Source organism: Lagenorhynchus albirostris, chromosome 3 (assembly GCF_949774975.1).
Source record: "Lagenorhynchus albirostris chromosome 3, mLagAlb1.1, whole genome shotgun sequence".
Taxonomy (NCBI): domain Eukaryota; kingdom Metazoa; phylum Chordata; class Mammalia; order Artiodactyla; family Delphinidae; genus Lagenorhynchus; species Lagenorhynchus albirostris.
In genome coordinates this window covers 113843493-113870571 of record NC_083097.1, presented here as the reverse complement: position 1 = coordinate 113870571, position 27079 = coordinate 113843493, and the positions used below count along the sequence as shown (strand labels likewise).

General features: G+C 41.9%; 1 protein-coding gene across 2 annotated transcripts in view; it reads left to right on the top strand.

Annotated features, from left to right (window-relative positions):
- Window positions 1–25848, top strand: part of SPOCK1 (SPARC (osteonectin), cwcv and kazal like domains proteoglycan 1) — a 545050-nt gene extending 519202 nt beyond the window's left edge. The window contains exons 7-11 of one of the 2 annotated variants that reach the window (XM_060143662.1): window positions 4315–4431; window positions 8223–8444; window positions 12825–12887; window positions 21773–21910; window positions 22367–25848. In XM_060143662.1, coding sequence (XP_059999645.1) covers window positions 4315–4431; window positions 8223–8444; window positions 12825–12887; window positions 21773–21910; window positions 22367–22557 — 731 coding nt within the window. In that variant the 3' untranslated portion in view covers window positions 22558–25848. The remainder of the gene's footprint in view (window positions 1–4314; window positions 4432–8222; window positions 8445–12824; window positions 12888–21772; window positions 21911–22366) is intronic. The other variant, XM_060143663.1, reaches the window with a different exon arrangement.
- Window positions 25849–27079: the final 1231 nt, after the last annotated feature.

Below are 27079 nucleotides of genomic sequence, written 5' to 3'. Positions count from 1 at the left end.
AGTGCCATCTGAGGAGCAAGACTTCGAAAGCATTATAAAAGGGAAAACTCACCTGGTTCGCGGGTTAGACAATCAGAGAGAAAATACCTTTAAAGCAGAGATCTGATGGAGAGTAGGCATTAGCAAGACAAAGAGAAGAGATGTGCTCCAGGGGGAACAGGTGGGTGGAAAGGACAGTAAGGGCAGAGCCTGGAGGCCGAGGAGGAGAGACTAGAGATGGATCTCACATTGAGGAGTTTGGGTGAACAGTTGGGAGCCTCTGGAGTAGCTAAGTGGGGAAGCGACTTGATCAAATCTGCATTTTAGAAAGATCACTTTGGCTGCTGTTCGGCGAAGGGAACGTGGGAGCAAGTCGGGGAGACCGATTAGGAGCCTGGTACCATTGTCTTGGTGGTGGGAGGTCATGGTGGCACCATGGGCTGGCAGTGGGCTAGCAAGAAGCAGGCAACTTTGCGTGGGAGTCCAGGACATCAGGCCCAGGTGTTTGCCCTGAGGCTCTGAGGGTCATTCTCTGACTACGGGAGGAGGTGGCAATTGGGGTCAGTGGATCTCCAAGACGCCACCAACACACCAGCCATGCTCAGCAGACTGAGATCATGGAAGGAAGATGGAGACTAACCTGTAGGAACAGGAAGGCAGATATGGAAAGACTGAGGAAGAGGATGCTGGGCAGAGACGACTGGGAGGATGATAGCAATTAAAACTGAGCTGAAGCCAGGGCTGGGGCGAGAGGGAAGAGAATGGAGAGTAGGAGGGCAGGGCACTGACTGCGCCCACCACTTGGGAAGGTAAAGTAGGGGACAGGGATCCAGCCCCGGCGTCTGTGACTGAGCCAGATCCCTTCCCAAGACAGAAGCATCTTTCCCTCTGACGATCTGATGCTGGTTGCCTGAGGACCTTGTTTCTCTCACCAGGAGGAGTGGAGAGACCATCAGACACCCCTCTAGAAATCACAGGAGTTGCCCACCTCCAGGCAGAGTGTGAGACGGCAGGTGGATGTGGTCTTATGGTTTCCTCCACACAGAAATTACTTTTTCCCCAGGAAGGAACCGAGTGTGTGAGCGGTACCCTTTGGGTCCCCTCTTTCTCAAAGCGTTAGTCCTCCTTTCCGACCTTTATCAGGGGCTATGATAGGCATCTTAAAAGGCAAGCGCTTTTCTCCCATTGCCAGCCTGTTATGGCTAGAATACCAAATCTGAGCAAATAGCTCTCTGTGTGCCGTCGTCTTTGATTATTTTTTTTCTCTGGCTCCAGGCAGACTGTGCCTGACTTTCTCCTCGTAAGGACCATTCGGTTGAGGACACTGTGAGTGAACAGGGCCCAGTAATTGAGCGCCTCCTATCTCCGATTCAGCTTTCTGATCCCTCTCTACCCAGGCCAGTGGTGTCCTGCTTGAGGACTTCTCCCTGAGCGACAGATGTGCTCCTTCAAGACTCCAGTCCCTGGTTCCATCAGCCATCCAAAGCCTGTGTACTTTGGGAAGTCGGCGGGAAATTCAGCCGTCTTCTAAAGATATAGATTAACTGCACATCTGTCAGGGTTTAGTTAAACATGACTGACTAATTTATCCTGCAGTGTGAGATGGGGATTCATTTCCTTTGCAAGTTGACTTGGCAATTTTCTCTGCTCAAAGAACATTTAGAATAGATGGTGTGCATGGCAATCAGGAAGAAATAGATACTATTAATTTTCCATTTTTCAAATGTGAGATTGACTATACAGCCCATATCCCATTCTCCTCGGAAAAACAGACCACCTCCTCTCCCGTTTAGAGCTGTGCACTGTCTGAAAACTCAGAAAAGAGGGCCTTCTAGTCCCCAGAGGGTCTGAGTTGGGGCCGATAAGCACGTTAGTGGGGGCCTGCGCCCGGGGGCCAGTCCTGGTACCTGGCAGAGCCGTGTGGCGCTGCCATCAGCCACAGTTCCTCCTCCTCCTATGGCTCAGCATGAGATGCGGGTTCCCAGCTTGAGCGAGCTTGTGATCTCCTTCCTCGGCTAATCTGTACAGATTGGAGGGAAGGACTGGAGGCACAGGCTTGCGTGTCAGGATATCATGATGGACCTCCGAAAGTTGGAAACCCCAAAGGGATAGCTAACTTCATCCAGCGCTCGCCATACAACGTTCGGCCGTGATGGAAGTAGTCTGTATCTGCGCTCTCCCAGATGGAGTCATTCGCTAGCCGCGAGTGACTGCTGAGTACTTGGAACGGGGTGGGTGCAACTGAGGAACGAAATGTTGACTTTTATTTCATTTTAGTTAATTTAAATGCAAATAGCCACATATGGCTCATGGTAACTCTGTTGGCTAGCACAGGTACCAGTGTTCACCCGTTTCCTGTGTGGCCAAAGCCAGTTGTGTTTAGGTATCTTTGTCTTACTGGTTTTCTGAATGCTGTTCTATTTGCTCCAAACTTACTGATAAGTTGTCTTTTAAAAATAAAAACAATCGTAGAGGTAATAAAACTCATAGCTGGCACATGCTGAGTAATTACTATATACCATGTGCTTTGTTAAGCCCGCTAACACACCTCATCTCATTTATAGTCACATAATGATACCCTGAGTTTACGGATGACGAAACGGAGGCGCTGAGGGGTGAAGTGGCTGGCCAGTGGTCAAGCTGGGATTCACAGCAGGCAGTGAGACCCCAGAGCTCTTATATACTCTGCTGCCTCTCCCGACAGACCTCAGTGCCGTTGCCTGCCTGGTGTTTTAAGATACAGTCGTGTCCTGGTTGTTGAACGCCAGGTATTGTCTTGAGGTCGTTAGCAACCTGCGTATAAACAATGGCCACACACTCCATGCTTTACAGAGTTTACCTCTGGCTCCTGGCTGGAAGGAAGGAAGCAGCTATACATGTGCACTGAGGTTGCACAGACCCAGTCTGGGTCTGCTCACCACCTCCCCTCAGATGGAGGGCAAGAGAGTCCTTTCCTGCCTGAGGGCTGGGAGGTTTGGCTCGTGTTCTCCATCAAGGACCAAGCCCCAGGCTCAGGAAAGATGGGCTTTCCTGCAAGCAGACATGACCTATAAAAATGAGGAGAGGCTCTGCCTAGTATTGTCTTCTGGAGGGGATTCATCCCTTTGCAGCTCAGATGGGGGCTGGTCGCCTCAGTTGAGTGAGACGCTGCACTTAGTGAAGGCTGGATGGGAGTTTGAGCGAGACCCTCTGCTCATTCATCACTACCCCCGTGCCTTCCACTGGGGTCTCTCCGCACTGATAGGTTCTAGCCTTAATCTACATCTTGTCAGCACCATGAGACATTCAGAACCTGGCTCTGCATTGTAATGTGGCTTGCTTGGCTTCACAGCCTGACTCCTGCAGCTTTAGAATTTGGGAAAACTGACAGTTGTGGGGTTCACTTCCTATTTACTGAGGCTTTACCTCCTCAGGTCTCTAATTCCTGTCCCTCCGGATGCGAACAGCCGCTAAATGCATTGCTGGTTTTTCTGCCTCTTGGGAGCGGCCCACTGCCTGGACCCTTTGTCAGAATTCTCAGCACCCAGAATTAGGGTAAAATCAGGCAGCTAGGGAAAGTCAGCTCCCTCCTCTGCACCACTGTCCCTCCTTTGGGGATTTCTCTCCTCCAGTCTTAGCTCTCTATGAGACTGTCAAATAGCCCGCACGCACCTACCCATCCACCCATCTGGATTTTCTTCTTGTTCTCAGGAGTATTCGTTGGCCTTGCTCTGTCATACCGTAAAAGATAAGCCGGATAGCTAAAGATGGGCTGCATATAGAAAGGACTCTTCCAGGGACAAGGCATCCATCTGTCCATAGGGAAAAGTCAAGTCAGTCTGTTCAAAGGCCGGCAACATAAGCCACATCCACAAACCCAAACGTGGGCTAAAGCAAAATCGGGAGTCGCTCTCACTGGGATCTTTTGGTGTCCCAGGCAGCCTTTCCCTAAGAGCATTAGCTGTTCCTAAATGTTAATCTCTTGCCATGAGTTCAGTGGAAAACATCTTCTCTGGCAACTGCAATAGCAAGTTTGATCGGGTTAGCAAAAGGGCCCCGTGACGGTCTTTGGAGGCTGGTGCATGACCGCGAGGCCATCCCAGCTTGCTTTCAGAGTGCCAAGGCAGTCCAAGTTCGGTTGTGCATAGCGCTGCTTGCCGTGGGCGTCTCGGCTCTCACTCTGTCATACTCTTTACCTGTGAGAGCAGCATCTTTGGGGCATTTTCACAGTGGCATAAGGAGCTATATCCTGGTTGGAGAGGGAGGTCTGTTAGGAGCATCACATGTTGAGAGTAGAGAGTTCAAAAGAGGAGAAGGCCCACGGACTCACTGTTTCTTCCATCTTCTTTTCTCCAGCCTGCACGGACAAGGAGTTGAGGAACCTCGCTTCCCGGCTCAAAGACTGGTTTGGAGCCCTCCATGAGGATGCAAACAGGGTCGTCAAGCCCACCAGCTCCGACACAGCCCAAGGCAGTAAGACCGCTTTACTCTCGCTAATTTACCTCATTTTAAACACCACATTCCCTCCTCAGTTATTGGATGTTGTTGACTGACCACCCTGAGATGCTGTTGTTAAAAGAAACCCTAAGTTAAATATAGACACTGACTTGAAATATGCCCCAGTTTCAGAAATATTGGAGGAGAGGGAAATGCCTTAGAATCAAGAAAATACTACAACTTACGTTTTTTAAAGTCTGCTTGCAAAATTATCATGTGCCTAGTACAGTCCTTTTGGAAAATGCATTTAAGTAAAGATACCAAAATAACAAGCTACTGTGTATAAAACAGATAAGCAACAATGTACTATATAACATAGGGAATTATAGCCATTGTCTTGTAATAACCTGCAAAAATACTGAATCACTATGCTGTACACCTGAAACTAACACAATATTGTACATCAACCATACTTCAATTAAAAAATGTATAGAAACACAGCATTTTAACAACTGTAAGCACGTCGTGGCATGGCATATACTTCAAATGTTCCCTTGCCACGTAGAAAAAAATATTTATGTCTGTGTGTGTATGTATATACACACACACACACTCTACAGACTGTCTTATGGCCTTCTTTTATCATCCAGCAATACACTATCTTTCTAGGCTGTTGAGTAGTATTCTGCCTTGTAATCACTATATAGAATCTCAATGTATAGATACAACATAATTTACGTAATTAGACCTTTATTTGGGAGCTTTGAAGTTGTTCCTAATGTTCAGCTATTATAAGCAACACCGTAGCAAACATCTTTGATAACTTAGCTCTATGGACGTTAATCAGATTGCATTTTGTTTTCCATAGATAAACTCCCAGACAAGTGTTCCCTCCGCCATCACTGAACTGGCAGAGACCATACCCAGAGCCTCTCCAGAAGCTGGAGAGAAAACTCAGAGTAGCTCTGCCTGTTTGTACCTTGACAGAGCCTCTCACTGCCTTTAACGTAAAGGCCATTAGGGGAGAGCTCCTGCACACTGTGGCCGATTGGCACAGAACGGCTTAGTCAACAATACAGTTGTTGAGATGCGCGGAGCTTTGCCACAGCCTCTTCTGTGTAGAGATTTTGATATTGATTTGTCAAAATATAAAAACACACGTTATTTAAAGCAGAGAGTATTTCACCCCATCCCTGCTGCCACACTTGTGTGGACAGGATTTCTGAACGTAATGCTCCTGGATTGAACTAAGTAGGTAAGAAGTGATACTGGTAATTGGTGGGAACCAGAGTTTAACCAGCATCTGGTCTTCAGGCCAAATTAGAATGATCTTCTTAATTTCGGGTTTATCCTTTGCTGTTCATAGCCATCTGGAGATACTAGTAGAGAATGTTGATCCTAGGGGACAATTCTTTCACCAGTTTGGAACTTTTTTACCTTAAGGGAAAGGTAGATTCTGGGAAGCAAATGCTAAGTGTCCAAAGAGTGGGTCCTGGGGTTGTAGTATCTGTGGGAAGGGGGATGTAAGAGTCTTTCTTTCCATCCCTGCCAAAGGTTTCCTTGGGAGTTTGTGGACAGTTAATTCACAGGTAGTCTCTAGAAGCTTTTCCCAGGGGTCTTCCAGGAGCCGCTGAGTCCCCGGGCTTTCTGAACGACCTTTCAATGAAGAGCAGATTGACCTGAAAGAGCTGCTCCTCGCAGCCTCCAGTCGTGGGAGGCCCCTTCTGCCTCCCGGGGAGCCTGCAAAAGGCCTGCCCTTGGCCACAGGCAAATCAAGTCCCTGAAGAGGTTTTTAGGTTGGATGTCCTGAAGCAACTGGAGCCAAGGGATATAAAGGAATGACACTTGGTGAGCCCACGAGGCACAGGAGGGAGAGACGTTTTTGTCAGTCCAGGAGTTCTGAAGGGGAAAACCACGGAACCCTAGAGGTGCCATGAGCGCGGGGCCAAGCAGAAGGGCTGCTCTGTTCCCCTGGATATCAGATGCAGGTGCCCCTTTTCTAGAGCCTCCCAAATTTGGCACTTATTTCGGTGGTCAGTCAGCAGTATTAAAATTTCCCTGTTCTGTGTATTAAAATGGTAATCTCCTACAACATTGATGCATACTACATAAAATATTCTGCACAAAAGCGTGGAGCCATTTAGTGTCAGAGTCAATCATCTTGCTTTATTCAGTCGCCCCTGAGGACATCATCATCACAGAGATTGTTCAGTCATGACCTTCAGTCAAAGAAGAGGCCAGATGATGTTCCATAGTCTCTCTTCTTGAAAATCCGGATCTTTTCTAAGATGTGCTTTAAGATATCAAAAGGTATAAATTTAAAAATGGAAAGATTTTTGTATGTTGGAACGGGTAAGTTAAACTTTGCAGTAGCTAGAAAACTCCTCTCAACAAGCTCTTCTGTTGAGCACTTCCTGTGTGTCTGTACTGGCTTCTGGACAGCCAAGACCCTGTTGTAAAGATGCTACTTTAAAGGGTGGGCACGCTTTGCTCTGTCTTATATCCTGCTGACTAAGCAGAGGTTCCTGGTGAGGCACATAGAGCCTGATGAGCAGGCTGTAGGTTAGAACCCTAGAGGGTCAATCGATCCCATCAGGATCCTCAGTGACAGTCACTGTGGCAGCCCTTGCATTGCTCATCCCTAAACTTGGCGCCCAAGCCAGCTGGATGTCCTCAGCGTAGGAGGCTCCTGTGTCATGCGAAGCAGAGGCAGTCCTGGGAGAGGAGGGACTGAGAATGTAGACTGAGGGTTGGGCCACCTGGGCTTGAATTCCAGCCCCACAATTGTATGACCTTGAGCAAGTAACTTAAATCTTGAGCTTCTTTTCTGTAATCCATAGGGAGGACAAAGCATCATCTCTTAGGGCTGTTATAAGGATTCAGTGAGATAATTCAGTATAAAATGCTGAGAAGAGTGCCTTCAGTAACACAAAAGTGAACTCTTCATCATTTTCCGGGGAAAATAAAACCAGTCCTAGAAATCCAGATTATGGAATAATTTAACATTGCCTGGTGCTTTGATTCCGAAAGAAAGATGAGTTTTACATGTGGGGTGTGCCTTCTCTGGGGCTTGTCTACAGTACACTCAGTATCCCGAGTGTTAGGCCAAGTGTTATTATTCGAGCGCATACAGTTTCCACTGTAGAAACAAATACTTCTCTAAGAAAACCAACCCTCCTCCCCGCACCCCGGGAAATAAATAATTTTCTGAGTCATACATGATTCCATGTCATGTATCTCTTGAGGGGATTGCAGAAAAGAAAAATGGGGAACAGAGGCAGGTACCCTGGCTTGTTTTCCCATTAATGTTCAGACTGCTTGGACTGAACAGTCCTTTGGGATATAATCACTGCTTCTGGATTGTACCACGTAGTTTCATCTCACTGCCATCCTTTTACAATAGTTCTTTTGTTTTGGTTTTTCAAGTAGTTTTTTTTCCTCCATATAAAAGCATAGTTTGCAGTATTATCCGTTAGTCCTCTTACTCACCATGTTTGTACTCTTCCTTTTTCAGGCATCCCCTGTTTTAAGCAAGTCTGGTAAATGAAAATCCCTATTTACATCACAGATAAATTAGGATTGGGGATTTATTCCCTTTAGAATATATTCTCCTCAAATGCTGACTTCTGTTTTAGCACATTTTAGACTGTTTCATTTAAAAACCAACCAACCACCACCACATGTTCTGGTAGAAGGCTGCTGAGACTGTACCCGTGGAGGGGGGAAGCACCAGGGGAGGAGGTGGAGAGGGTGGGCCCTGGGGCTCCTTTGGGGGCAGAAAGCTGGGGAGCAAGCAGGGCAGCTGAGACATGTCCTTCCCTCTACAGGGTTTGACACCAGCATCCTTCCCATCTGCAAGGACTCCCTGGGCTGGATGTTCAACAAGTTGGACATGAACTATGACCTCCTGCTTGACCACTCAGAGATCAACGCCATCTACCTGGATAAGTACGAGCCCTGTATCAAGCCTCTCTTCAATTCCTGTGACTCCTTCAAGGATGGCAAGCTCTCTAACAATGAGTGGTGCTACTGCTTCCAGAAGCCTGGAGGTAAGGCAGGAGGGAGGTGGGGCCCAGAGGGCAGGGCCACCATGCTGTGCAGGGAAGGGCCCCCTATCATGTCCTGGGGAGATAGACAAGGCTCAGCAAGCAGAAAGACACAGCTAGAGAATAAAGCAAACACTCTTTTCTCCTCATTGACCTCCACTTTCAGCATGGTAGGGAAAACCCAGGAGCATAATTAAGGAGTGTGTTATTCCACTCCTCCTTTTAGGAAAATCTTTTAACTGTTGTGCCTCAGCTTTTCCATCTGTAAGATGGGCGTAGAAACCTTTGCTACATAATTCCCAAAGTCAGTGTAAGATCCTTCATGTCTTTGTTTTTTGTACATTTTCTTCAGATTAGGTTTTTAGGTGTTTCTGTTTGGTTTCAGTAGGAACTCTCTCTATACTAAGACATTAGAATTGGTCTCATCACAGGTATTGCAAATAGTTTTTTTCCCCAAATTTGACTATGTGCGTTTTTGCTAGGGTGAAATTTAAAATTTTAAGATAGTTAAATTTCTCCATCTTTTATTTTGGGGCTTCTTAGAAGCCATAAGGCTTACGTTAAGCTTAGAAAGGCATTTCCCACTGTGAGATAGTAAAGCAATTCTCTTGTTTTCTTTAGTACCTTTGTGGGGTTTTGTTTGTTTACTGAAATCTTCTATCACTTTAGTTTTTTGTGTGTGTGCAGTCAAGTAGAGTCCCAGTCCCGATCCCTTGAGATGGTTGTCCACTTGCCCATTTGTCATTAATTGACTAACCCATCTTTCTCCCACTAGTTTGAAATGCTTCCTCTATCATATATAAAACTCCTATATGCTCTATGTATATCTGTCTATTCCTGGGTGCTCTGTCCTACTAATTGACATGTTTTATTATTTAGTGGACCACTCTCTCCTACCATTAATCTTTTTTCAGAATATCGTTATATGTCCTATATATTTGAACTCTTTTATAATCAGTTCATTCAATTAAAAAAAAAACTTACTGGTATTTTTTTTAGAATTAGGCAAAATTAATCTAGAGAGTTGACAGCTATATAATGAACCCTTTTATCCTAGAACAGGGTTTGTCTGTTAACCAGCAAGCTACAAGTTTTGTTTTCACAGATGTTATACTTCCCTTGTGTTTACTGTTGTTGCCAGTATAGACAAAATCCATTTTTTCCCATTATATTTCCTCACTGGTGATTGCTTCACTATTAAATTTGTTCCCGGCCACCATACTAAATCCTCACTTTATTTATGATGGTTATTCTGGTTGGTTTCCTTGAATTTTTCAGGTGTGTACCCATATTATCTGCAAATAGTGATAGTTTTTTCTCTTTTCAATTTTTGTACCTCATTTCTTTCTAATCACATCAGCTAGTTCTTCCAAATCGATGTTACATAATAGCCATGCTTTTTACTTCAATAGGAATGCTTGTGGTGGTTCAGCGTTAAGCTTAATGATAGCTTTGGGCTTGAGTTCATACAAATTCATGTGGCTTTAGCTCCAGGTTGAGGCTGAATGAAGCGAAGCCTCATTGCTAATACTTCACCTGGAGGGGTAATGCCAGGGCCCCGAGAGGGAAGTAACTGCCTTAACCACGAGACACAGCTGAGCCCCTGGCCACATGCGATGTCTCCAGATAGGCTGCCCTTTCAGCAACTGTGGGAGGGAGCCAGGACCCACCTATGGAAAAGAATGGCATCTAGGAGGAGTTGAGCAAAATAATTTGTTGTCGTTCTTTGTTTCTTATTTTGTGTACTTCTCCCATTTTCTTAAGTTAGTTCCTTTATTTTTTTGATAAAGTTCCTACCACCTCCCTTCCTGACCCAGAACCAACTTTGGGAGTTCTAGTTACCCTCACCTTTATTATTTCCTATATTTTTAATGTATGTACTGGAGGGTAAAGTTTTCCTCCAAAGCACTCCTTTAGCTATAGGCCATAGGTATTCATAGTTTGTATTTTTATTATGGTTAATTTGTAGATATTCTACAATTAAGGATCTGGGTACCTCTTTGGCCCAATAAAGCTTTGAAAGAGCACTTTTAAACTCTTCGTGCTGACTGAGATCATTCTTTTCTTTATTGCCAAGTTTTAGAAGTTTTTTCAGAAGTTCTCATGGGAATTAGTCTTTGAATGTTTGAAAATATATAAATTTCCTTTATACAGAAGCAAAGATGCTAAGTATAAACTTCCTGGAATCATAGTTTGCTCTCTTGATACTTTAACGTTATTCTCCTAGCCCTGGATGTAGTTAATGAAAGAGTGAACCCATACTAATGTTTCTCCCTTTTGGTGGTGATGTAACCATTTTGCCTGGAAGCCAAAAGGATTCTTTACCTTTCACGGCTATGAACTTCCTTGGACATGTTTTAGTTTTGCTCAGGCTATATCATCAATCACTTTTTCCTGAGACATGTTGTGCTCTTTTGGGCTCTAGAATTAAAACTTTTTTGTCCCACGTGTTTAGTCTCTTCTCATCAGTCACATGGACGTTTCACATCAGTTTTGTTGCTTCAGATATAGCCTTCCTTTCTTTAACAGCTTAATTTTCCTCTTTATGTTATTTATATCCTTGAGCTTTTGTACCTGTGCATTAAAATACTTGTAGATGGTCTTTTTTCATTAGAATCTTTGGTAAATATTTTCTTCTCAGCAGCATACATTTTCTGTTACAAATTTTTCATCTGAAGTTTGTTCTTGTTCGTTCCTTTCTTGCAGCATTTTTAGTAGGTCTCAGTCTTGATTCATTTTTACTTATAAGTAGAGTTTTTAAAGACAGTTTGAGAAAGGGGCCTGACAATTAGAAACTTTCTTCCTGGTAAACTGGCAGAGTGTCTATGATTGTGATGCTCCTTCAGGAGCAGTCTTCTAAATGCCTAAAGATTTTTTCTCTGTATTTCTTCATAGGGAGATGAGCATTTCCATTTGTACCTACCTCATATGGTGACTGTAAAGATTAAATTAATTAGAAAATTCTAAAACATTAGCTGGTGCATTCTGAGAATTCAGTGAATGTTCATTATTTGCTATAGATGCTACTTTTTTTTTTTTTGGCGGTACGCGGGCCTCTCACTGTTGTGGCCTCTCCCGTTGTGGAGCACAGGCTCCGGACGCACAGGCTCAGCTGCCATGGCTCACGGGCCTAGCTGCTCCGTGGCATGTGGGATCTTCCCAGACAGGGGCACGAACCCGTGTCCCCTGCATCAGCAGGTGGACTCTCAACCACTGCGCCACCAGGGAAGCCCTAGATGCTACTTTTAATCATCAAAGAAAGATGGAGTTTGGTCTCTTTTTTGTTGGTTTCAGGTGGTATCTTTCTCCTGTACTCCGAAATCATCTTAAACCCAGAAGTCAAAAACATGTACTTGATAGTTTCTCTCAAGGAATGAGAAGCAAGACCAGGTAGCATTGTGAAATCCGAAGGGTAACAGATATAAATAGGCACTCAGGTACCTTCTGCAGACTCCACACTTGTACTTACAGAGGTAGGGTAAGTGCTCTGAGAATCCAAATGTCATGGTCTTTGCTGGAGAACCATGAGCAAATAGCAGAGCCACAGCATCTGCAAAGGCCGGTCATAGTAAAATTAAGATTAGTGAGGTCGCCTTTCTTTTTGCATGGAGTGGAAGTCAAAAGGGTACCACACACTTTCATATGCCCTACTTTAGCCATGTGGCTCCCACTGTATCAGCCCTTCACTTGAGAATGGACAGTTTTGAGCTCGTTTGTAATAACACATGTTTTAGCACTGAAGACTTGGAGGCTGAGAGGGAGAAAGAGACAGGCCCAAAGTACTTACCTAGGAGGTGGCAAAGCCCAGAGTTAAGGTGTCACCCTTCTGTCCCTCTAGATCTCTTCTGTATCTTCATAGTTGTCCCTTGAGGCCTGTGTTTTACTTTCCTGGGGTAGTGAGCCATGAGGTCAGAGGTAGCCATTCTAATCGTCTTTCTATCCTGCAGTAAGACCTGAGGTAGATTAAGTATTTGTCCCAGTCTGTGGATTCAACACACGTACCCACTAGTAACCTTTTATCCTGGTTCTCAGCTCATAGAAGTCTTGGCTGATAAGAGACTTTTTTTCTTTCTATAAGGAAGTAAATAATGAAATCACCGACTAGACACTTGGTATTTGCTTGAATGGTTGGTGGGAAGAAAGATTCCTATACAGTGCAAGTAGCCCCCAAATACTATTTTAAGTACCTAGTGGTATAAAATGTTGTTTTTTTAAAATTAGTGCCACTAATGGCCTGAATTTGTTTTGCTGCATAGTAACAGCAGATGAAGTAATTCCACTCCCAGGTGTGTCATTGTCTCCATTTCGTGTCAAGAGTGAAACCAGTCTTTAGCAATCATATCCCTTACCATCTGGAAACTGACTTGCATAAATTATTTTTAGGTCTCCCTTGCCAGAATGAAATGAACAGGATTCAGAAGTTGAACAAGGGGAAAAGCCTGTTGGGTAAGCACCATTTCTTGCCACTCATTTAAACAACTAATTAAACCATCCCTGTCTCTTGTAATATTGAGCACAGCCATGGTTATTCAATTAGGGACCAGTGTTTTGTGAAAGAACTGCCTCATATTACCCGAGACAGGGCTCTTCCAGGAAGCTGGTACTATGCGGTAGTCCACAGGACATCCTCTGAGGCTCAGTTAGCTGGCTGAGAAACGCTGCACGCTCCATCAGCAGGAGGAGATGTCAAAGGTCAGCCCATAACCAGTGGGCAGGTCACCGGGCTGAAATCGAGCTAACCCCTCCCTGATCTTGGCTTTTCCTTTCAGGTATGGCCATTAAACGGAGCTCTCAAGGGTTCCTTCCAAGTTAAAATGATAAGATAGAATTTCCTACATTCTGCAGATCAAGTTGTCCATTCAAGGAGGACGATGAGCTGAGTCCCTTCTAAATTTATCAGACAGGATCCAAGGACTCGAGTGCACTTAAACACATTCCTGTTTCAGGTGCATGATCACTGGACCCTGTCTCTACGTTTCTCCGCTTATCTTTTGTCCAAATGTTGAGGTGGAAGCAAGTGGGTTGTGCGAGTGTGTTTTTTCCCTGACATGCGAATCTGTGGCCAAGGTAACAAATGCTGGATGTTGAAGGTTCCCTTTAGCTCCATACCCTCCTTTCTGCAGCACGCAGACCAGGCCATTGCTGAGACATCAGAGACACCTCATTTGTTTGCCCAAAAAAGAGCCTGCACTGCTTCCCTTGCTTTTTAAAAAGAGAGCTGACAGCTACAACACGAATTATTCTTGTTAAACATTCAGAAGCAGGTTCACCCCCTAAACAGCCTGCCATTTATCTATTTTCTTGAAGGAAACGGGCAAATTTTTTGCAGACTGGTCTGTGAACTCTGGCCATTTCTCTTCATCTGATGTTTGTGCCACCTCAAAGTGCATCTTATCTCCTTCCTACTACTTTTGAAAATTACTTATTTCACTGGCTTGCCTTAGACTTCCCCCTTCTGATAACACCCTTTTCAGCTCACCAAGAACTCCAAAGTCATTGTGATCTGGACCTGAGTGTAGGTTCTTCTCCAGTGTTGAAGACATAAAAGCATCTTTCTGGATCTCTCTTCCATTGAGCTTTCCTCCAGTGCAAGGACTTGTGCTCAATGATCTGATTCTTCCATGTGCGAGGTTATTTTGGGTTTGAGTGATGTGCTTAAGAGAACTAATAAAGAGTGCTATTTCTGGATGCATGGATATCTTCTTACTGCTTCATTGATAATGAGATATTTTTAAAGTATGTGGCCTCAGATAAAATGTCTCATCTTTTATTTTCCCCAGTTCACAGGAATGAAAGGCCTATCTTTTTCCTACTGTGAATCCCACCTAGTTTTAAAGCTCACTTTACCACATCTCCCCACATAGGGATATTATTCCAGCTGACTCATAAAAATACCATTTATCTGCTTACAAATTATTTTTTGCAGGGGGAAATCTCCTAATATAACACATGTGTATTCAGGGGCATTCAGATTCCTAGCAGAGACAAGCAATAACAAATTACAGTCAGTTATAATTACTGCCTACTTAGGAAAAAACAGTAATTCTATTACCTTATAGATATAGAGCAGCACCTGCTTCCTACCAACCTGGGGCCTCAAGCCAGGATATATATTTTTTTTGGGGGGGCATCTATTAACTGCTCTTGTTTTCCAACTGCAGCTCAAGGAGGAGGAGGATCAGCATTTCCTCACCTTTCTACTTGTTCTCAAAAGAAAGCATCTGCTTTTTTCTTTTTGTCCTTCCTTCTGTTCCCTGAAGACCAGGGGTGCTGTGCACTGGCTGAGCAACTAAAGAGTATGGGCACTACTTCTAACTGCAGCACCAGCAGACTTACCTGTCACTTAGGAGGGATTTTTCTGGGGGCAACTTCCTAGCTGTGATCTTTGAGAACGTGGTCATCTTGGAATAGCTTGGTGAGCAGTTGCTAGAATCAGCTGGATCTGAGGTTACTGTCTGCCATGCCACTCTTCTTTCCAGATCTGTTCTATGAAATAAAATAAAAGGTCAATTTAAAAACACAGTCACTCTCAAAAAATCACAAATAAAATTAGGCAGTAGAAGCCAGTGGTAAGCAGAAACCTCCATCTTCACATGGCTGATTAATGTTACTACTCAGGTGACACTGAGAATTGTCCCACAGTAGATGAGCACACAATCATCAAACACACACATGCCCCCTAAGAAAAATGAAAACGAAAAACTGTCATAAATAGTACCTACAGTTGAGTGTTAAGAAGAGAAAATATTATCTTCAGAGTGCTGAGAGGAAATCACTTTGAACCTAGGATGTTAAATTTATCTCAGTGATCATCCAAGTGTGATGACAGACATATTCTCAAACCACAGATTCAGTAAGCTTACTAACCGTAGACTTACTAAAGGTTTTAATATGCAGAAGACAAACAATACCAGGAGGAATTATTGAGATACAATGTGGAAAAGAAATAAGGCATGCTGCTAAATCTAAACAAATATGAACTATAAAAATGTTTTGATATCAAGGTAGAATTAAAATTTCAGACTGTTGGGGGTCAGTGAGAAAAATGTGATAAAAATGTGTCTGGTTTATTCAGGAATAAAAGAAAATATAGATTAACTTAAGATTTTATTAAGAAAAATATGATTCTCAGTGCATATTGTAAGGTAACTGTAAAAATACTGGAAAAAGAATATATAGTTTTTAAACCTATGGAAGACAACCATAGAATAAAGAAAACTTGATCAACAGAAAGCAGGAAAGGGGGAAGACAGCAAACACAAAATACAGTGGTAGATATAAAAACATGCATATCTGTAATCACCATAAATGTGACTGGGCTAAACTCATTTATTATGAGACAGAGACTGAGAAAATCTGACAAGAGCAAATACTTTGTTTTCAATTCTTAAGAGAAAGAGGTATTATTATCTTGCTGAAATGTTACATTTACTATGTTGTTATGTCATCAATTGGTATACCCATAACTTTAAAACAAAATGTAACATTATAACAATTGTAACTATAGATGTAACCAGCATAGGAGCACTCAATATATAAGGCAAATACTAACAGACATAAAAGGAGAAATTGACAGTGACACAATAATAGTGGGGGACTTCACCCCACTTTCATCAATGGACAGATCATCTAGATAGAAAATCAATAAGGAAACACAGGCCTTAAATGCTATTTATACAGCATTCCATCCAAAAGCAGCAGAATACACAGTCTTTTCAAGTGCACATGGAACATTCTCCAGGATTGATCACATCTTGGGGCACAAAGCAAGCCTTAGTAAAGTTAAGAAAATTGCAGTCAATATCAAGCATCTTTTCTGACCACAGTGCTGTGAGATTAGAAATCAACTATAAGATAAACACTGGAATAAAGCACAAACATGTGGAGTCTAAACAACCAATGGATCACTGAAGAAATCAAAAAATACCTAGAGACAAATGACAATGAAAACAGGATGATGCAAAAGCAGTTCTAAGAGGGAAGTTTATAGCAATACAATCTTACCGCAGGAAGCAAGAAAAGTCCCAAATAAACAACCTAACCTTACGCCTGAAGCAACTAGAGAAAGAAGAACAAACAAAACCCAAAGTTAGTAGTAAGGAAAGAAATCATAAAGATCAGAGCAGAAATAAATGAAATAGAAACAAAGAAAACAAGAGCAAAGATCAATAAAACTAAAAGCTGGTTCTTTGAGGAGATAAACAAAATGGATAAACCCTTTGACTCATCAAGAAAAAAGTGGAGAGGATGCAAATCAATAAAATTAGAAATGGAAAAGTTACAACTGACACCACAGAAATACAAAGGATCCTAAGAGACTACTACAAGCAATTATATGCCACTAAAATGGACAACCTAGAAGAAATGGACAAAATCTTAAAAAGAATGGAACCTTCTAAGACTGAACCAGGAAGAAATAGAAAATATGAACAGACCAATCACAAGCACTGAAATTGAAAGTGTGATTAAAAAATTCCCAACAAACAAAAGTCCAGGACCAGATGGCTTCACAGGTGAATTCTATCAAACATTTAGAGAAGAGCTAACACCCATCCTTCTCAAACTCTTCCAAAAAATTGCAGAGGAAGGAACACTCCCAAACTCATTCTATGAGGCTACTGTCACCCAGATACCAAAACCAGACAAAGATACCACAAAAAAGAAAATTACAGGCCAATATCACTGATGAACATAGATGCAAAAATCCTCAACAAAATACTAGCAAACTGAATCCAGCAATAAATTAAAAGGATCATATGCCATGGTAAAGTGGAGTTTATCCCAGGGACACAAGGATTTTTCAATATCCACAAATCATTCAGTGTGATACACCACGCTAACAAAGTGAAGAAAAAACCCATATGATCATGTCAATCCCAAACTCCCAGTCTATCCCTCCCCCACTCCCCCTGGTAACCATAAGTTCATTCTCTAATTCTGCAAGTCTGTTTGCTTTCCAAATAAGTTCATTTGTATAGGTTTTTTTTGGATTCTGCATATAAAGCAATATCATATGATACTTGTCTTTCTCTGTCTGACTTCACTTAGTATGACAATCTCCAGGTCCATCCATGTTGCTTTTCAATGGCTGAGTAATATTCCATTGTTTCCATATATCACTTATATGCAGAACCAAAAAAAATGATACAAACGAACTTATTTACAAAACAGAAGCAGACTCACAGACATAGAAAAACTTATGATTACCAAAGGGGAAAGGTGAAGGTGGGGAGGGATAAACTGGGAGTTTGGGATGGACATGTACACACTACTACATTTAAAATAGATAACCAACAAGGGTCTGCTGTGTAGCACAGGGAACACTGCTCAATATTCTGTAATAACATAAATGGGAAGAGAATTTGAAAAAGAATAGATACATGTATATGAATAACTGAATCACTCTGCTGTACACCTGAAACTTACACAACATTGTAAATCAACCATAGTCCAATATAAAATAAAAATTTTAAAAAAAGAACACACACACAAAGTAACAGAGCTGCAAGGAGGAGCTGTCATATCTATAGCCTAATCAGAGACTCTAATATACCTCTTCTTGAAAACTTACAGTTCAAGTATACAAAAGAAGAAATGAACAACATACTTCATTAGCATTTTTATATATGTATTCCTGTATATGTACATAGGCATAGAATAGACAGTCTGTTCAAACACACATGACATTTGTCATGGACTACACAAAAGAAAACTAAAACTAAACACCTCAAAAAAGTATCATAGATGATATTCTCTACAACACAATACAAACAGAAGTAAAAAGTGAGGTTACACAACCTTATATGTCTGAGTTTTGTTTTTTAAATAATTAGTCAAAGATGAAATAAAGTAAAACTACAAAACATTTAGACCTGAATGAAAATGAAAGCACTATGTGCCAAAAACAGAGAAGCAACTAAAATGAAACTTAGAGGAACATTCATAGCTTCAAATGCATTTCTGGAAAAAAAAAAACAAAACTAAAATTTCAAATCCAAAAGCTATAAGGACAACACAGTTAAGACTAAAGCAAAAAGAAATCAAATAGACAAAACTTTGACAATGGGAAAGCCTCAAATAGTCTCATGAATTTAAAAATGGGCTGTAACCTCAGATATAGATGAATAGTATAAATCTGTAGTTCTCAAACTTCACAGTTTGAGAACTACAGAAACACCTGGAGAGTTTATTAAAGCATAGTTTGCTGGGCCCCACTCTCAAAGTCTTTAATTCAGTAGGTTTGAGGTGGGCTCAAGAACTTGCTTTTCCAAGCAGTTTGTTTCCCACTGATGATGCAGCTGCTGGTCCTGGGCCCACACTTTGGAAACCATTGCTATAAACCAACTTACAGCAATTACGAAAACCTAGTTGAAAAGGATACTATGAGTATGGGTCATGAAGAAAAAGAAGACCCAACAGGATTTAAAAAAACACAAAAAACATTAATTTTAAATCAAAATCAAAATACTACTGTCACCTCCTAAAATAGGCACCAGGCCCAAAATATTTTTATGGGTGAATCCATGGAAGAGATCATTCTCATTTTATGCAAAACATCTGGAGTACAGAAAAAGAAAAATACCTGAATCACTTTACAAATGAGTTGCTTTGATACAGAAATTGAAGAAACAAAACTATATGCCTCTATCACTTAGTAACATAGATGCAAAAGGATCAGAAAATTGAATCCAATATATCATGACCAAGTAGTATTTATTCCAGGAAAGCAAAGATATATTTTAAAATATTGTGCCACTCATTAAAAGCATATAAAGGATAAAAAATCCTATGATTCTCTCAAGTATTAATGTTATTGAATCAGGAAGGAATAGAAAATCTGAACAGACCAGTTACAAGTGAGGAGATTGAATCAATAATCAAAAATCTCCCAAGAAAGCAAAGACCAAGAGCAGATAGCTTCACTGGTGAATTTGACCAAATATTTAAAGAAGAATTAACACCAATCCTTCTCCAACTCTTCCCAAAAAACTTCAGAGGAGGGAACACTCCCAAACTCATTTTATGAAGCCAGCATTACCTTGATACTAAAGCCAGAAAAAAACACTACAAGAAAAGAAAACTACAAGCCAATATCCCAGATGAATATAGATGCAAAAATTCTCTAGCAGCACATTAAAGGAAAGGAAGATGTAAAATTTTCTTTGTTTGCAGATGATACAATTTAACCAAGGAGGTGAAAGATCTCTGTGCTGAAAACTGTTAAGACATTGATGAAAGGAATCCCATAGTCATGGATTAGAAGAATTAGTATTGTTAAAATGTCTATACTACCCAAAGTCACGTATAGATTCAAAGCAATTTCTATAAAGATCCCAGTAGCATTTTTACAGAAATAGAAACACAATCCTAAAATTTATATGAAACCACAAAACCCCCAAATAGCCAAAGCAACTCTAAGAAAGAACAAAGAAGAACACTTCCTGATTTCCAGCTGTATTATAAAGCTATAGTCAACAAACAAGATTGTACTGGCATAAAAATAGACACATAGAGTAACAGAACATAATTGAGAGCCCAGAAAAAAACCCATACATATACAATCAACTAATATATTCAAAAGACAGTCTCTTCAATAAATGGTGCTGGGAAAATTGGATATTCATATGTAAAAGAATGAAACTAGACCCCTACCTTACACCACTCACAAAAATTAACTTGAAATTGATCAAAGACCTAAATGTAAGACTGGAAACAATAAAACTGCTAGAAAAACACAAAGGAAAAAAGCTCTTGACATGGGCCTTGGCAGTGAGTTTTTGCATATGACACCTAAAACACAAGCAACAAGATCAAAAATATGTGGGACTACATCAAACTTAAAAGCTTCTGTGCAGCAAAACAATCAAAAAAACGAAAAGACAACCTATGGAATGAGAAGAAATATTTGCAAACCATATATCAGATAGGGGTTAATATCAATATATGTAAAGAACTCATACAACTCAATAGCAAAAACAAAACAAACAAAGAATTCCACAAATAATTCAATTTGACAAATGGACAAAGGAACTGAATAGACATTTTTTCCAAAGAAGATATTCAGATGGTCAACAGGTACATGAAAAGGTGCTCAGCCTCACTAATCATCAGGGAAGTGCAAATCAAAACCACAATAAGATATCAGGTCCTGCCTGTTAGAACGGCTATCATGAAAAAGACAAGGGATAACAAATGTTTGCAAGGATGTGGAAAAAGGAGAACCCTTGTGCACTGTTGCTGGGATTATAAATTGGTGCAGCCCTATGGAAAACAGTATGGAGGTTCCTTGAAAATTTAAAGATAGAACTACCATATGATCCAGAAATTCTGCCTCTGGGAATATATCTGAAGGAAATGAATATACTATGTCAAAGAGATATCTGCACACCCATATTCATGGCAGCATCATTTACATTAGCCAAGATGTGGAAACAACCTAAGTGTTCATCAACGGATGAATGGCTAAGGAGGTTCATATATGTTTATATATATATATGTATATGTATGTATACACACACACACACACACACACACACACACACACATATATATATATATATATATGAACAGAACATCATTCAGCCAGAAGAAAGAAGGAAATCCTGCCAATTGTGATGACATGGATGGACTTTGAGGGCATTATCCTAAGTGAAGTAAGTCAGACAGAGAAAGAAAATACTGTATGATCACTTGTATGTGTAATCTAAAAACAAACTTTGAGACTGGTGGTAAACACAGGCAGAGTATGGGCAGCGGGAAAATTGGATGAAGGTGGTCCAAAGGTACAAACTTCCAGTTATAAGATAAATAACTACTGGGATATAACATACAACGTGATATCTATAGTTAACACTGCTGTATGGTAGATATGAAAGTTGCTAAGAGTAAATCCTGAGAGTTCTTCTCCCAAGGAAAAAAAATTTTATCTTCTATATGAGATGATGGATGTAAACTAAATTTACTGTGGTAATCATTTCACAATATATAAGTCAAATCATTGTGCTATATACCTTAAACTTATCCAGTGCTGTGTGTCGATTATATGTCAATTACATTTCAATAAAACTGGAAAAACTTCTGAAATAGTTATTAATACGAGTAGAACCACAGGGAAAAAGAGAACTCATCCAAGAAGGAATCCTATCTAACCTTGAGCAAGTCCTAGGGCCCTGTAATTTTGATTAGGTAATAACCAAGCATGCCATTCTTTCTTGCTGGCTTTGCAGTAAATACCCTGTCTGATGTGTGAGCCCTCGTGTCTGTTTTTGAGGGCATTAACTCTGAATATCTGTGCACTTCTCTGATTCAAGTTGGACCTTTCGTTCTCCCAGGAGCATTCATACCTCGGTGTAATGAGGAGGGCTATTACAAAGCCACACAGTGCCACGGCAGCACAGGGCAGTGCTGGTGTGTGGATAAATACGGGAACGAGCTAGCTGGCTCCAGGAAACAGGGTGCTGTGAGCTGTGGTGAGTAAGGCCTGCTGCATCAGCCCCCAATGACCTCTGGTGACTTAGAGGTACTCACTGTATGAGGATCTGGGCAGAAGAATTTGTAGAGGTCGTTATGGTCTACAGTGAGTGAGTTTACAATGGAGATAAAGTAACCCTGAAATCACATGAGATAATGCATAGCTAGTTTTCCGAGTGCCAGGAGCTCACTATGGCCAATGAACTGGACAACAGTTTTTGACAGTCAGAAACGGTTGCAGGCAAAGAGTGACTCAGATAGACCTCCCAACAAGGTAGAAACATCTCAAGAATTCTGGGGCTCATATCAGAATAAAGCTTATGGTCCATGCCAGGTAGACAGGGATGCTCTCATGTTCAGAAGGTAAATTGCATGATTTTGCCCTACAGTTAAGGAAGTCGTGAGGCATAAGCAGAACCTAACCTCAGATCTTTTCTTCCTTCTTAATGTTTCAGAAGAGGAGCAGGAAACTTCAGGGGATTTTGGCAGTGGCGGCTCTGTGGTCCTGCTGGATGACCTAGAGGATGAATGGGAGCTGGGACCAAAGGACAAAGTGGGGAAGCTGCGGGTGCACGCCCGGGCAGCGACGGAGGATGATGAGGACGAGGGCGACGAGAAAGAGGACGAGGTCGGGTACATATGGTAGTTCCCACGAGGAGGAGGACACAAGGTTCGCACAACACTGCAAGTCACTTCCTGTTCCTGCATTTGTATCTAAGACTCCACGGCACATGGCCTCTTCTCCATTGTTGCCCTCTCTACCCAACCTAAGGTTCGGAAGACAACTCCTTGTTCCCGGAGCGTTCTGATTTTGCATACGGCGTGTGGGAAAAAGGGTGTTGTGTTTTGTTTTTTAGACAGGGGAAGGCTGGCTGAATTAGAGCCTCCTTCCCTCCCGTGAGTTTTTTGCAACAAGCATGTGATTTATGTGGGATTCTGACAGTGCAGGGAGCCCCTACCCTCAAACGTCAAAGACCCTTTGCGATCACCGACACTGGTGGTTAGTACAGCATGGTTCCCGGCCTTACCGTGTCTAAGTGCTTTTCTTGTGTCCTGTAGATGTTGTGGAAAACACACTGCACTGTACCTTGTTCCCACTGCCCCCCACCACCCCTGGTGTCTATTATTACAAATCAGTTTTTCACATTACTCGATCTGGCTTCCTACAAACAACAGCCTTAATTCAGTCAAGAGTCCCTTTGGGGAACTGATCTCCTTTATTAGAAAAGGTGTCTGGATGCTTCTCTCTGTACGTACATAAACATGGAAGTACGTACAGAAGAGACTATACACACCTCTCGAAAAAAAGGGTTTGGGTATCTATTAAAAACTCATTTGAAAAACAATTACACATTTGTCAGCTTGTCCAGACCTGGATCATCATTTCTGGAATAGGAAATGTGTATCAAAGTCCTTTTTTGCACTAACAGTTGGCACTTGTAGCCTGCAGACTGAGGAGGCTGCTTCCGTCTGCGGCAGCAGAGTTATTGGAAGCCTCTTTGATTTGGATAAGCCTCTGTCTGCCTAAATTGCTTTCCTCGCAGAAGCCATGCGACTCCCACGCGGGCAGCTCCACAAGCCATCTCTCTCATTTCAGCTCCAGCGCCCCTGGGGCTTGCAGCAGTCCTGTCTGCGGCAGGCCCCTCCCTTCCTACCTACTCAAGGGCTTTTTCTAAGGCATGTACACATACCCTCTGCTCTCTGAGAAGACAGTCCCTCGCTGTTCCTTAGCAGAAGAAAATTCAGCATTCTTAACTCCATGTTTCAGTGTTGCCGCTCTCTAGCCACACATCATGATGACGCTATAAAAGCTCTAGAGATTTTTGATCGCTCATCATTTGCAAAGAATCTCAGATGGAAGCCTAGAAAGAACTCCACGACAGCACGTGGGAAGCCAGGGCTAGATTTTCAAGAGCTAGTCCTGCCCTTATCCCCTCCCCGACACAAGTGTCAAGGTACTAATGAAGAAAGCCCTTTACCATTGCGTTTCTTTTCCCTAAGTTAACTCATGATTAGAGTCTATCTCCAAATTTGGTAGGGTCATCATCTCTATAGTCTTTAGGATTTCTCCCCCTAACAAGCTGGACCCCATACAAGTACCAAAGAGTAGTCTTCAAAGTGGCCCCATTTAGCTCAGTACAGGGCCTTAAGCTCCTGCCCCACCCGGTTTCCACCCACATGGACGCCCTCATCAGCCAGCCAGCCAGCAAGGATCTCTTGCCCACATTTGTTTTTCTTCCCTTCCTGCACTCCAGCTAGTCCACAAGGAGACCTCGTAAACTCAGGCGAAAAATATACTCTGCCAAACCACGATTACAGCGGCAGCTGACCAGTCCCCGCTCCAAACTGACCATTTGTTTATACTTTACCAGCCCACCTCAAACTAGTATTTTCCAATCCCTGCATTGGCCAGACCCAGTGGCATTATCCCTGGACTTGGCTAAGATGGGACATGAACTTACTTGATATGGCAAACTCATTTGGCCTGATAGAGTGAGTACAGCCAGGACCCTAGGTATCGGGTGACCGTAGGCAAGCTCTGTATTGGGATCTCAACTCCTTCACCTGTTTCAGTTTTTGTGTTTGTTTTTTTCTCACTGGAACAAAACTCTGAGATGATAATTTAGAAAACAGGTGCTTAATTGCAGCTAAATTACAATCGAATGTATAAAAGAATCGAGACATAGTTTTAAAATCTCAGTTTAGACCATCAAAGAAAACTGTCGTTACTATCTCCTCTGAGCTTGGAAAAATGCACAAGAGAACAAATTCAAATCGACAAATCGATTTCACTTAGAGAAACTTCTAGGAACAGAGTGAACCACACTGATTTTAATTTGCCTAATTATCTTATGACAAGTGTCAAATTAAGATGACACTTAAAGATCCTTAGCATTAACTTAATGATGGAGAAGAGCGCTCCCTAGTCAATTCCCAGGAAGGTAATGAGATGCTCATTTTCAGAGACATTCCGAGAAGGTATTTTGATTCATTAAAATATTAAATAAAAAGCCCTCCTAAGACTGGAACCCCAAATCAATGGAGCAACATTAACGCCACTTTTCATGCCTCGCTTTGGCAAGACAGCATTAGATTTTTTTAAAGGTACTTTGCATAAGTAGTAAAGATTTGATATTTTAGTTACCTCATCCTTAGAAGAAGAATTTTTGCTTTCCTCTTTTTTGGCAGGAGCCCTTTAGCTAGTGATGGAGTATACATAAAAATCTTGATTAAAAAAAATAGTACTGTGATAGTCATTCCCTTGTTGGAGACAGATACGGAGTTGAAACTTCACTGGCTCATTTTTGGAACCTCCTTAGTAAATAGTTATATTCTTATTCCATAAATGGTTCTTTTATTTGATGCCATTTCCTTGGCATCTTAGTTAAGCCCCAGAATTTTCTTCCACAATGGTTAGTTGTCTGACATATTACTGTCTTTTTGTTTCCGTGAACATTCTAGGCATGGGAATACCTTCACACTGAATTCGAGATATTATATCAGGTCCTCCTCCTTTATGCCCATTTTCCCATGCCCAACAGTGAATGACAGCGTGTCTGTCCAGGTCTGCCCCTCTCCTCTTCACGGGATGCCATCTACAGTTTTGTTTAGTTTTTACCTTGACCACACTGTACAGTAACATCCAAGAGCCCTTTCTACAGTGGGTGGTTTTGGTCTTTTTATACCTTTTTCTCAAAGTCACTGATGTCTGTCTCTGTTCAATGTGTAGTATTGTAATGAGAGCCCTCCAAATCCTGAGTGTCAGTTTGTTGTCCCTATTGTAGATGAACTAGCGAAGTAGAACAACCTAGTAAATTCTGAATGCTTTCCCACATAGACTTATCTGGAATGTGAACACGACTCTTTGGTTAATAGTAAATGCTTAACTGTAGTCCTGAGTAGGTGCATTTCTGTCTGTCTCAATAAATTTTAATTTGTCTGCAACATCTGAGTGTTTGTCTTTTGTTAGCTTGCACATGCACTCTCCAGGCCATGTCCACACATGACCTCTGGAGAAGAGTATGGGCAGGTCAAGGGGATCACCAACACAGGGCCCTCTGTGAGGCCAACCTGCTGGTGCTCCAGCCTGTCCTGACCCCTCTCAGCACACCCTGGCACATCCATGCCCTGTGCCCCCTCAGCCTAGAACCTTCTCACCCGACCCCTCTTTCTGCCGCGTTCTCCTCTCTCAAGCTACAACTTTCTTACTTAGTCCTTATCCATCAGGTTTCACTGTTGTCATCCTGTTTGCAACCTTAAGCTTTTTCAATTCTTCTTCTTCCTTCCCTCCCCAGTCAGTTATTCTCCAATTCTCCTGGGAAAAACAAAAAACAAAAAAACCTCCTTTACAGGGACTCTGAGATGTCCCCAGTTTATGGCTGAACACACCAGATGCTTGTCAAACATCAGAAAACACCCAAATTGCAACAGGAATTATTTCCTTTCCACCTTTATCCACATTAAAGCCAGGGTATCTATGACTTAATTATACCCTGAGTGAGTAATTTTACCACCAACCGAGGTAGAAACTATCTTATGAATAATTCTAATTCTTTACCCAATGGACTGCATCTTACAGACAATTTACAGGTTGACAGTTCAAGGAAAGGTGCTTCATAAATCCACAAAATAACTAAGGTCAGAAGAACAGTGGCCAATATGAAGCCTCCAGGGTAGGTACAGGGTACCTTAAAGAGCAGCTGGCATTTGTGGACACTCCCAAAATTCCTCTTAAGTCATCAGATTTACAGTCAAACCCCACATGTCTCCTCAAGTTGTGTCTTCATGGAAGCCACCTCTGTCCGTTAAAGGCCAGGACCAAAGGAATCTTAGTTATACAGCGTGAGTAAAAAGGTCCCAGCACCTCTCAAGATTCTGGATCAGTTTTCAGATTTGCTTTGACAAACTGATTCAAGGAAAGAGGAAGATTTCAAAATTTATTCATTCAACAAGACTTTAAGATTAATTAGAAAATTTGTAGATATATAGATTAATATATGATGGATGGATGAATGCCACTATGGGCAGGCACCATATTCAGTGCTAGGAATATATCAAGAAAAGTGAATAAGACCTAGGGGGTCCTGCTCTGTAAAGTTATCTCCTTGAAAAAGACAAATAACTGTTACAGTATGGGTTGATGGATATCATAGTTGACACCAATAGCT